Source organism: Dictyostelium purpureum, assembly GCF_000190715.1.
Source record: "Dictyostelium purpureum unplaced genomic scaffold DICPUscaffold_354, whole genome shotgun sequence".
In the NCBI taxonomy this organism is placed as follows: domain Eukaryota; phylum Evosea; class Eumycetozoa; order Dictyosteliales; family Dictyosteliaceae; genus Dictyostelium; species Dictyostelium purpureum.
Genome location: NW_003519690.1, coordinates 1 through 12,702, shown reverse-complemented (window position 1 = coordinate 12,702; position 12,702 = coordinate 1). Strand labels below are relative to the sequence as shown.

General features: G+C 24.3%; 6 protein-coding genes across 6 annotated transcripts; 3 read left to right on the top strand and 3 right to left on the bottom strand.

Moving 5' to 3' along the window:
* Positions 1 to 121: 121 nt before the first annotated feature.
* Positions 122 to 1,351, bottom strand: DICPUDRAFT_40804 (uncharacterized protein; the record flags this gene model as incomplete). The annotated part of the gene is made up of 1 exon (XM_003292536.1): positions 122 to 1,351. The coding sequence occupies one exon, from the start codon at positions 1,349 to 1,351 to the stop codon at positions 122 to 124; it is 1,230 nt and encodes a 409-aa protein (XP_003292584.1).
* Positions 1,352 to 2,200: 849 nt separating this feature from the next.
* Positions 2,201 to 4,894, bottom strand: DICPUDRAFT_4928 (uncharacterized protein; the record flags this gene model as incomplete). The annotated part of the gene is made up of 1 exon (XM_003292535.1): positions 2,201 to 4,894. A coding segment is annotated over one exon (2,694 nt), but the record flags the coding sequence as incomplete, so codon positions are not given.
* Positions 4,895 to 5,214: 320 nt separating this feature from the next.
* Positions 5,215 to 6,940, top strand: DICPUDRAFT_157320 (uncharacterized protein; the record flags this gene model as incomplete). Its single annotated transcript, XM_003292545.1, has 3 exons — positions 5,215 to 5,713; positions 5,902 to 6,174; positions 6,255 to 6,940. 3 exons carry the CDS (start codon positions 5,215 to 5,217, stop codon positions 6,938 to 6,940), a joined length of 1,458 nt encoding a protein of 485 aa, XP_003292593.1.
* Positions 6,941 to 7,179: 239 nt separating this feature from the next.
* On the bottom strand, positions 7,180 to 8,196 carry DICPUDRAFT_83195 (uncharacterized protein; the record flags this gene model as incomplete). The annotated part of the gene is made up of 1 exon (XM_003292534.1): positions 7,180 to 8,196. The coding sequence occupies one exon, from the start codon at positions 8,194 to 8,196 to the stop codon at positions 7,180 to 7,182; it is 1,017 nt and encodes a 338-aa protein (XP_003292582.1).
* Positions 8,197 to 8,402: 206 nt separating this feature from the next.
* On the top strand, positions 8,403 to 10,874 carry DICPUDRAFT_157318 (uncharacterized protein; the record flags this gene model as incomplete). Its single annotated transcript, XM_003292544.1, has 4 exons — positions 8,403 to 8,949; positions 9,340 to 9,696; positions 10,476 to 10,771; positions 10,854 to 10,874. 4 exons carry the CDS (start codon positions 8,403 to 8,405, stop codon positions 10,872 to 10,874), a joined length of 1,221 nt encoding a protein of 406 aa, XP_003292592.1.
* Positions 10,875 to 11,245: 371 nt separating this feature from the next.
* On the top strand, positions 11,246 to 11,989 carry DICPUDRAFT_83193 (uncharacterized protein; the record flags this gene model as incomplete). Its single annotated transcript, XM_003292543.1, has 1 exon — positions 11,246 to 11,989. One exon carries the CDS (start codon positions 11,246 to 11,248, stop codon positions 11,987 to 11,989), a length of 744 nt encoding a protein of 247 aa, XP_003292591.1.
* Between the last annotated feature and the right edge of the window lie 713 nt (positions 11,990 to 12,702).

Sequence of the window (12,702 nt, the reverse complement as noted above, 5' to 3'; positions counted from 1 at the left end):
CAAAATAAAACACCCGCGCATATTTATAAATAAATAAATAACTTTACAAATTATTTTTTTTACTAAATATAATATTAATCTTTATACAGAAATATTAATATTAAATAATATATTTACAATATTATCTATCTATCCTTTTTATTAATAATTTTATTGATGGAGGGAGCTTAATAAGTTCCGAACTTATTTCAATATATAAAACATAAGGTACATATAAAGTTTTAACTGACTGTGGTAAAAAGGAAAGTGATGGTATATGTGAATATAAAGAATTTTCGATTGAAATAGTTGTGATTGATTCTGGTAGTGATTGGGGTTCTAAAGGATAGTTAAAAATTTTCCCAATAATTAAAGTGGAAACATTGGAAGGTATACTATCTTTTAATATTGGACAATTGAAATAATGACCCAATTTTAAAAACAACAAAGACTGTGGTAATGCATTTGGTGGGATTTGATAATTAAAATACCCACAAAGAGAGAGTGATGTTAACATTTGAGGCAGCACATTCTTACCAAATATATTATTATTATATTTTGAATTAATTGAAAGTGTTAAAAGTGACGGAGGCAAGCAATTTTCATCTAGATCATGTTGATAATCGGACCCAATTCGCAAGGATGTTACTGAAGATGGTATTTTACCTAATATAGAATGATTAAAAAACTCACCGAATTCCAGCAAAGTAAGACCTTGAGGTAAGCAATTATCAGGTATTGGATGTGAAAAATTTGAACCAAACCTTAACGATTTTAATGATGGGGGAAAACATCCTGGTACTAGAGGTTTATTAAATGCCCACCCGAAATCCAAACGCTCCAAATTAGTAGGTAAAGCTCCTGTTGTTGTAATAGATTGATTAAAATTTAGACCTAATATAAGGGTTCTTACTGAATTTGGTATAGCTTGGTCACGCATATATCTATTATAACCTAAACCCATTTTTAAATGTGTAACAGAGTTGGGAATAATACCTTTTTCCAAGGTGATATTGTATTGATGGCCAAATTCGAGATATGTTACGCTTGATGGTATTGAACCTTCTAATAATTTGATTTTATAATGGTCTGAAAAAGTTAGATATTTGATAGACGAGGGTAATTCTCCTGGTTTAATAATTTGATTGAAATTTCTCATTAAAACTAGTTTGGTGCAGGATATGGGTATGCATCCCTCCGTCAGCCTTTTATTGAAACCATTACCCAATGTTAGTGTCTTGATGTTTGGAACATAACCTTTTTTTAATCTAATATTACAATCATAAACTAAATGAGATATAAAATCTCTATGATCATGCTGTAATAAAGATTCCAAATCTGTAACTGTCACCTCTTCGTACTTTTGAAACATTCGAATGAATGAATAAATAATTCTTTTTATTACAATATTATTTATTATTTTTAAAAATAAAATTTTAGTATAATCTTGATCATTATTATTCTTATCTATATTTGTATTATCATTGTTATTACTATTATTATTATTATTATTATTATTATTATTATTATTATTATTATTATTATTATTATTATTATTATTATTATTATTATTATTATTATTATTATTATTATTATTATTATTATTATTATTACAATTATTAATATTACAAATAATTAAATCCATAATAAAAAAAGTTATTAACTGAAAAAAAAAAAAAAAATCAAGATTTTTATAAACAATAAATTTTTTTTTAAAAAAAAATTTTTTAAAACGGCAATTTACATTATTATTATAATAAAGATAATATTACTATAGTTGATGGAATTAGTGATTAAATGATGATCACCTGACCATTTGATTAAAAGGGTTTTTTATTTAAATTTAAATAAAATAAAAATAAAAATTATATAATATAATTATATTATTATATTTAATCTAAACATTAAATATTTAAGTGAAAATATGGACTTTTATTTTTTTTTTTTATCCACCTTTATTATTTTTTGTTTCATAACTTTCTCATATAATCCCAAATCTAAATAAAAATAGTTTTTATTAAAACAAAGTATTATACAAGAAAATTATGAAACAAAAGATAATAAATATTATAATATTGAAAAAAAAAAAAATTTGGTCGCAAAAAAAAGATTTATGAAATCCAAAAAAAAAAAAATAATAAAAAAATAAAAAAATAAAAAAATAAAATAAAAAAAAAAAAAACGAATTTGAACTTTAAATTATTAATAATTAAAATGTTGATGAATATAATTTATTATTTGAAGAATAAACTATTGTATTTTTAGATATTAATTGAGCTGATTGTAAAGGATTATTTGAATCTATATTATTTAGTGTCATATTTTTTATAAAACTAATTGATTCATCTGATTGATGTTCATTATTATTGTTGATATGGTTATTATTTATGTGGTAATTATTATTATCATAAAATGAAACTAAACCATCAGATGAAAAAGCTACTAATCTATTAATTGAATTGTTATTATGAATATCTAATAAATCCTTGCTATGGGATCTAAATGAGTCCAAACAAGTTGAACTGTACATATTCCATACTTTGAGGGTACTATTTTCAGAAGAGCCACTAAATAAAACTGGGTCGGTATGAGGAGATCTAATAACCAATGATGTAATGGGACCATTACTACCACCTGGTTGATTACCAAATGTACGGAAACAATGAGCATTACGAAGATCCCATAATTTAATTTTACCATCTTCGCCACCCGAACACATCAAAGGTTGGTATGACTGTGAATCTATGGACAATACATTCACACCACCATGGTCCATAGTCGAAAGAGCTTTACTATTTTCGACATCCCAAATCTTTATAGTTTTATCCTTTGATGCGGTAATTATATTTTGAGAATTCCATGTAATTGAATTGATGGTGTGTGTTGGATCACAATGGAAAGTCTTAATTGGATTTATTACATGATCTTCAGGTAACACTTGGGAACTCTCCACACTTGATAAATCAAATATTGAAATTGAATTGTTATTTGATGTTGCTACAGCTAAAAACACTTTATTATTTATAACTTGATACTTCATATCTACAATTGATTTTTCAATTCTTAAAGATCCATAAAATTGATTATTTTCTATATTAAAATATTTAATTAAACTATTATCGTGGTATGATATTAAAAATGCTTTATTCTCTTCTATAAATTTGATTTTTTTTATTATATCACATATATTATTATTATTATTATTATTATTATTTTGATTATTATTATTATTATTATTATTGATATTTGATGGAATTAGTGTTGGTTCTGATGTTGATTTCTGAGGACTACCTATTATAAAGGTTTTTTGTCTATTTTGATTTAATGAAAATAATTTATCAGCTTTACTATCATCACCTATATCTTTATCTATATCGGTTGTACTGTATGATATATTATTATTACTACCTCCATTATTACTTTTTGCATAATACCCCACCCCTCCACTACCACTACCTCTATTATTATTTATTGATTTATCATTATTACTATTATTATTCCTATTGCTCTTTAATTTATTTTTATAACTATTATAAATTTGATTTAAATTTTGATAATCTTGATTTTGTTCAATTTGATCTAAAAATTGTAATATTTCAGAGAATGAAGGACGTTGTAAAGGATCTCTATGCCAACACTTTGTAATTAATTGGGACCAATATTGGGGTATATCGTCTAAAGGTAATCTATAATCCTCTACTGACGCTAAAAATGCCATTTGTAAAGGCTCCATACCATTATATGGATCACGACATGTAATTAATTCCCAAAGAATGATTGCATATGAATAAATATCAACCTTTTGACTATACTTTTCAGCTTTGAAACACTCGGGTGCCATCCAAGCAAGTGATCCCATTGCAGCTGTCATTTGGCTAGGACCAGGTTTTAATTCTTTTGATAGCCCAAAATCGTTGATCTTTGCTGTATATTTTGAGTCCAACAATATATTACTACTTGTTAAGTCTCGGTGTATAATTGGGTCAGAGAAATTTGTGTGTAAATAGTTCATCCCCTCTGCAATATCACGTGCAATGCTTAATTGTAGTGGTGGGGGAACTAAAAACTGTTTCTGGAAATTTTCAAACTCTTCATTATCACTCTCCTCTTCCCATTCTTCGTCATAGTCTTCTTCCTCTCTTTGCTTTTTATTTTCTAAAAATTCGTTTAATAATGGCCTTAGACTACCACCCTCCATATATTCCATTACTATACACTTATTTGATGTATCCAGGGAACAGGCACCTATAAACATTACACACTTTGAATGGCATAGTTTGCTCATAATTGATAGCTCTTTGTCAAATATTTCCTGTTCTGATAAATCCCTAAATCTTGTCAATGTTATCTTTTTTATTGCTACACTTTTACCACGCCATCTCGCTTTATAGACTTTACCAAAAAATCCCTTGCCAATTTCTTTTTCCATTATTAACTCTTTATATGGTATTTCATAGTTTTTTAATGTTGATTTTAATTTAACCAATTGCCTAAAATTGATTTGGTTATTATTGTTGTTGTTGTTATTATTATTTACACTATTATTACTATCATTTATGAATGATTGACTATTAAATATTTTATTTATATTTTTATCTACATTTTCATCGAGTCTATTACTCGAAACCCCATTAAATCTTGACATGCTATCACTTCGATAAAACTGTTGTGGCTCATATGAGTCATCATCTAAAACCTGAGTTGGTGCAAATTCATCTGGTTGATCGCATTCTTGTTGTGTACTAAAACTTTGATCGCAATCACTAACCTCTATATCTGTATCACCTTCATAAATCTCTTCATCACCATTATTATTATTTACAACAATAGATGAATTTATATAACAACCCATATCTATGGATGTTTTCATTTTATTTTTTTTTCCATCATCTCCCTCATTATCACAACTAGTATCAATATCAAAACTACTATCAATGTGATCTGATGACATTTAAACTATATTTTTTCTATATTTTATTTTATTATTATACTATTGGTTAATATTATAGTATTTTATGTTATACAATTATATTTTATTATTAAAAAAAAATTATAATTAATTTTGAAAAAAAAAAAAAAAAAAATATTTTTTTTTTTTATTTTTTTTTTTTATTTTTTTTAATTTAAATTTTTTTATAATTTTATAATAATTTTATTTATTTATATATCCATATTCCATATCGACCACCAAATCTTGTAATTTTATAAAAGCAATAAATAATATATTTAAAAAAAATGGCAGAAATCGAAGACGAAAATAATAAAAAAAAAAATATTGAAAAATTAGAATCTTTTTTAAAGTTTCTTGTGTGTAAAGAAAATGAATTTAGAAATCAACTATTAAAAGGACAACAATCACAAGAATCAAAAACTGCTATTTTATTATTAACAGAACTTAGAAAAACATTGCATGATTTTTTGAATGGAGTCGAAGGCAAGTATCCAGGCAATTTAGAAAGAAAGTACCTTAGGATCTATCAAGAAGCATTCAGTTTGTTAAAGCATCTCGATTTAGAGGAAAGTGAGAAAAAAGAATATGAAATCAAATTAAAGGAATCAAAAGATGCGGTAGAATATTTAAAAAAAGGCATACCAACCAATTATTCAGATAAAAGAGGCAAATTTGAAAACTATTTCTACTCAGATAAAGTCAAAAAAGCATTTTTACTCCATAATAAAAATGATGAATGTGCCGAATCAAATGTAGAAAAGGTGAAAACCCTATTAGAGGAGTGTAAGTTTACATGCAAAGTTGGCACCTCACTCAGCGAATTTACCAACGATTTTGTTAATGAATTCAAATACAATGAATTTTCAGTTGATACCATTATATACTTTAATGGGACCATAATAGGTATGTTTATAAATTATTGTTTCCAATAGTAACCATTCTAACCCTTTCCATTATTTCATATAATATAGATGATCCAAATAGTGATTTTATATTAAACATTGAAAAAAAACCTCTAATAAGTCAATTGGTTGCACTATTGGAAGAAAAAAGAATATCCATTCAAGACAGTGCCAACAAAGAATTTGATAGTAGAATTAAACCAAATAGTGAATATAAAAGAGAATTCACACTTTCAGCCAATTTTAGAAATTTATTTATTTTAGATATTATTGACAAAGAATCCAATAGTATTTCAGATTTAATTAATAATTTCAAAGAACCCTCATTAAAAATGTCAAAAGGTAAGTAGTGTGCACATCAATCATCGTAACATTCACTATAGTAACCTTATACTAACAATCACCATTAATTACAGATGTAGCATATTTATATTCAAATATACCAGAAACCATAAATAAAATGTACGATAGTCAAACATCAATTTTTACAAAATCACTCATAGAAAATGTTGAAACCGATTTAAGAAAAGGCACCGGTAGAAACCTTGCATCCATTTCAAACTCCATAAAGAATGATATGGTCGATAGACTAATTACAATTAAACCCGAAGATGAATTCGATATCAAATACAAAGAAAACTTAAACAAAAACATCAAATTTAATGAAGAAATACTCAATGAACAAAGAAAAAAGTTTAAAGAAGCATTTGGTGGTTCAGAAATTACAGAACTTGTATTTGGTAAACTTCTTTTAAATAGTTTACAAATTTTTCATGGTCAAGCCTCCATTGGCGATTTTTTAATTTATGACCAATTTTTTTTAAATAGCACAGACCCAATTACTCAATTACCACGACTCTCTATAAAAAATCCACGAACTATTATTCGTTTAATTAAAATGTCTGATCAATTTAATCAATGGGCTCGAACGAACTTTGTTGCTTCAAATATAGATAGATATATGGAACAACCATCTCCATCTATTACAGATAAAAGTCTTTCTAAAAAAACAATTGCTTGCGAATGTAAAAATAGAACCAATGGATTTTGTTTATGTAAAGAAACCACTGTATTACAAAATGAACCAAAAATTGATTTAAAAAGATAATTCGTTAACAAAACAATATAAAAAAGAATGTTTTATACATACAAATAAAATCTAAAAAAAATCTGGTTGTGATCTCACATTCAACAGTTTACTTTAGAATGTTAAAAAAAAAAAAGCGATATAAAAGTAAATTATTGTATAAATTAAATTCTATTAAAAAAAAAAAAAAGAACTGATTTGATTTTATATTACAATTATGTTTTTATTGTTGTTTTTATTACTACTATTATTATTTTATTTTACATCAGCTGACATTTACTTTTTGATTTTTTAATTTTTTCTATTAATTTTATAAATGATGATTGGTATTTTATCTTATGTATTTTTATATAAAACCCTTCTCTAAATTTTTTGATTGAGTCTATAAAAGTGGTGAAATCATCTTTATTTAACTCATTTATTCCTATTGCCTCGAAATCGATGCATGGCTGATCTATGTATGTATAGTAATGGAGCTCAAAGGCTTCGGATAATTCTATAAATGATTTACTGAGACATGCGCTTATTTCATTGCATTTTTCTTGACCCAGATTTTGTAGTATTAGTTGACCGATACGACCCAAATCCGCATTAGCTCCTACTTCTACAACCCCATAAACTTTACCAGCGATATTAACATTTACATTATTAGATGCTCTATCCAATTTTCTATCTTCTTCGAATTTTATTTTTTCGACTCTAATACTTTTAGCTGACTGTTTTAATGAATCAAAAGCGCCAAACCTTAAATGACCAATGTTGGTAGTATATTCGTTTAATTTTTTGTATAGATTGGTAATATCTTTATTACCGATAAGGTCTCTTCCTTTTTCTAAGCAATATTCCAGACATTGTAAATTTGATGAAATCTTGATCATTATTGTATGAAACGAATCTAAAACCTCGATTTCATAGTTTTGACCAAAAAAATTAAGAAAACTATTAAAATCTTCACCCAATATTTCATTTAACAAATCTGTTAAAAAAATCATAAATTGATTATGTTTGTTAAATTCTAGTGTAAATTTTACGTTTGTGAGTTGTGGTGCTGGCTGTGGTGCTGTTTGTGTTGCTGTTTGTGTTGTTGCTTGTGCTGTTGTTTGTGTTGCTGGTTGTGTTGCTGGTTGTGTTGCTGGTTGTGCTGCTGGTTGTGTTGCTGGTGTTTGTGGTGGTACTTGTGATGTTTGTTGTGGTGCTTGTGCTTGTGGCGGCGCCTGTGGTACTTGTGCTGGTGCTTGTTGTCCCAGTGGAATATTTTGTGAAATATTAGATATCATTATTTAATTTATTTATTTTTTTTAACATTATTTATATTTTATTTGAAAATATATATACAAAGTTTTAATATTTTTTTTATCAAAAATAAAATTTTATTTTTTTTAAATTTTATTTTTTTTTTTTTAATAATTCTTTCATCAAAATAAATTAAAAAAAAATTTATAAAAAAATTTATAATTTAAAAAAATAAAAAATAATAAAAAAAATGTCAAATATTAAAGAATTAAATCATATACTCAGCTATATAAGCAATGAAGAAAAAAATAGTACTGGCCTCGAATGTTTAGACTACAGAATCACAATATCAAACCTATCATCATCTTTAAAAAGAACTATAAAATATTTAGAAAAAAAAAACTCAATTCCCCCACTTCAAAGCAAAAGCTATATTCAAACATGTCAAAAATCAATAGGATCAATCAAAGATGCTGATATAAAAAATCTACTCTTAAAATCTATTCAACTCATTGAAGAATTAACAGAAAAGGATTTATCAAACATTGACTTGTTAAATTCATATTTCTATTCAAAAAAAAAAAAGAATGCATTCATTGTTGGAGATAATGAAAACAATGAGAGAGTAAAAAACAATGTAAATCAGATTCAGAGAATATTTGATAAATGTGGTTTCTTTTGTTACACAACATATAATATTCAAGACTTTTCGGAATACTTGAAAAACAACATCAAAAACAATGACTATTCAATCGATTTTATTTTTTACTACACTGGTACATATAATAAAGAAAAGAGTAACTATTTACATTATTATACTATTTTTCAAAAAAACATTTAAATCTAACCATTTTATTTATTTTTTACAAATTCATATAGATTTTTCTGATGCATCACAATCAATCGATCATTTAGAAAACACACAAAATGAAATCAACAAAACTATTAATAACCTATCTACAATATTTAAAAATGAATATAAAGTTAATTTTGATACCACACCACTTTTTAAATCAGCTTTTAAAAAACTATTTATTTTCGATATAATCAATGAATCAAGTGATGATAAAAGTTCCTCTATTTTTGTAGAAAACCCATTGTTTAAAAATATAAAAGGTACTTATATATTTTAAGTTTAAACAACAATTATAATAAACTAACCTTTATTGTTTTTTTTAAAATTATAGATAGCATTTACTTATACTCAAATATCCCAGAGAATATGAACAAACTTTACAAAAACCAAACCTCAATATTTACCACATCTTTAATCGACCGTATTAATAGTGATTTAGAATCAAACATTGGTAGAAACATTTCGGAAATTTCAAAGATCATCCAATTTGACATCACCGAAAAACTTAATATAATGAAACCATTAGAATTGTTACTGATAGGAGTAGACGACGAGTCAGTCATCAAATATGTTAATAAAGAAAAAGATATCATTATGGAGCAGTATGACTCAAAAATAACTGAATTAATGTTTGGTAAAATTTTATTAAATCATTTCCCAATCATTTTAGACGGTGATATTTCCATTAGTGATTTTTCATTTTGCCAATTTTCATTTAATAAACAAAATTCAAATCAATAAAAAAAAATTAAATAAAATTGTAATTTTAGATAAAATCAAATAAATGTGTTTTAAATTTAATGTTTATATTTTTATTTATTTAATAAATTTAACCATCTAAAAAAATTAACTTTATTTGTTTAAAAAATATTTTCGTATTTTTAAAAATAAACCCAAAAATAAAAAAATAAAAAAAAATAATAAACACCAAATAAAAAATAAAAAAAAACAAAAATACCTTGTTTCTATTTTAATATTCAATTAATAAATTCAATTCTTTTTTATTTCTAAAATTTTAATTCTATTTTTAAATTATTAATTAAATATTATTATTATGTTAAATATTATTATTATGTTAAATTTATAATAAATTGTGCACATAAAAATTTTTTGAAACGTTTGTTTTTTTATTGCCTACGAAATTTTTAAATTTTTTTAAAATTTTTTTTTTTCAAAAAATTTTTTTTTGTGGCATAAAAAAAAAAAAAAAAAAACTTTTAAAAGTTGTGATAATACATTGATACCTTCTCTACGTTATATAGTCTAGGCACCACTCAAAAGTATATATCTTAATTATAATTAAATTATCTTTTATCTTTATATTTTATCAGTTATCCATATCAATCCATCAATTAAAATAGATTAGAGTTAAAGATAAAAGATAGATACATAACACACACAATCAATCAATCAAAGAAAAAAAAAAAAAACGAACGATTAATTAACATGATGTTTTAAATTTAATAGTGAAATATTTAGCTGCTTACTTATTAGCCTCACTTTCAGGTAAAACTCCATCAGCTGCTGATGTTACCAAAGTTCTCCAATCAGTTGGTATCGAAGTTGATGAAGCTCGTGTCAACGCTGTTGTCAAAGAATTAGAAGGTAAAGACGTCAATGCCTTAATTGCTGCTGGTAAAGGTAAAATCGGTTCATTCGCCGCTGCTGCCGCCCCAGTTGCTGCTGCTGCCGCTGCCCCAGCTGCCGCTGCCAAGAAAGAAGAAAAGAAAGAAGAAAAGAAAGAAGAATCCGACGACGATATGGTAATTATCTTTTAAATACAAAATATACAATCTTTATAATCACCATTATACTAATATCATATATTTTTTTAATTAATAATAGGGTATGGGTTTATTCGATTAAATTTCTTAACTTTCTATAAATATTTTTAAATAAATAAATAGTTAAGTTTTTTTTTTAAAAAAAAATTTATAAAAATATTTTTCGATTTTATTTATTGTAAATATAAAATTTAAAAAGATTTATTCTGTGTATTATTTTTATTTTTATATAAATTTTTCAATTATTTTATTTTTTTATTTGTTTTTATATGATCTAAAAGTCCCGAAAAATCAAGATCATAAAAAAACTTGCCATATTTACAGACAATAGCGGGAATATATCTTTTTTAAATATTTCGAAGATTTATTTAATTACCCAGAAAAAATAATAATATTATATTTTTTATTTTCACCCCATATTCAAAAAAACAAAAAAATTATTATTGGTATATAATGTTTGTAATGAGTGTTATTATTTATAATAGTACAGTTAATAATATGGAATTTAGTTTTGGAGTTTTAGGAAGATTATTTTTAGAAAAAGAAATGACAACAAACAATTTAAAAAATGATACAACTATTAATATAAATAATATTAATAGCGACAGTAGAGGTATAAATAATGATAGATTATCTCCTTCAATTAGCGGCACTAGAATACCATATGCATATTCATCATTAAATCCAACCATAGCTTCGGCATCCGCCAAAATTCCAGTTAAATTAGCTATTGTACTTCATTGTAAAATTTTAACATATTTATATAAAAATAATCTTATAACTAAAGAAACTTTAAAAGAACATTTATCATATTTATTTGATAAGATATGGGTGGAGTACAATCTCAGAGTTATCGAAAGTGTTCCAATAGAAAAAATTCAATCTCATTTACCAAAAAATTTTAACCAAGTTTTATTTTTGAAGGATACAAAAATTTTGGCCTATCTTCAAAAATATCCAAACTATATAACTCTGCTCAATAATAATAATACTGTAAATAATAATGTAAATAATAATGTAAACAGTATAAATAATAATTATATGGAACTAAAAAAATCGAAACCATTAGCAAGTAATGGTAATAGTAATGTTGGTTTTAGTAATAATAATACATATAATAATAATAATAACCATAGTAGTTTTAATAATAATAAAGTCATAGTAAATAACAAAAAAAGAAAATTTGATCAAAAATAATATTTTTTGTTATAAAAACAAATAAAAACAAATAAAAAAATAATTAATAATAAAAGAAATGTTTTTTTATAATAAATAAATAAATAGATTTATTTAACTATTTTCAAAGAAATAATAATAATAAGGATCGATAGATAAGATATATTATTATAATTTTTTTTTTTTTCATTTTTTTTTTTTTTATTTATTTTTTTTTTATTTATTTTTTTTTTATTTATTTTTTTTTTTTTTTTCACTTAACAGTTTTGACGAGTAAATATAACTTTATTAGAGGCTTGCACAATCTAAATAAAGCTGAGGTAGCAACATGTTGGGGGTTGTTCAACAGCGGTTATGGTTTTTTTTTTTTTTTAAATATCGTTTTTAACACTTTTTTTTTTCCTGAAATTTTATTTGAAATTTTTATTGAAATTTTTATTTAGATTATGATTCCAATCATATGAAAGAATGAAAGAATTTTTTTTTTTATTTAATAATTTAATTTAAATAAATAAATTAACAAATAACAATAATATAATATTTTTTTGAGTTGTTTTTTGTGTTGATGTGTGTGAGAAAATAAATAAATTTATTTAAGATTCTTTTGAGGGTTTTACGATTGCCCAATTCGCCAAAATGAAAAACCATAATAATTTCTAATATTTTTTTTTTTTGTTACCAACAAGTCGGTCAACTGACCGATTCCCAAGAATTTCAAAATTTTTTTTTTTTTT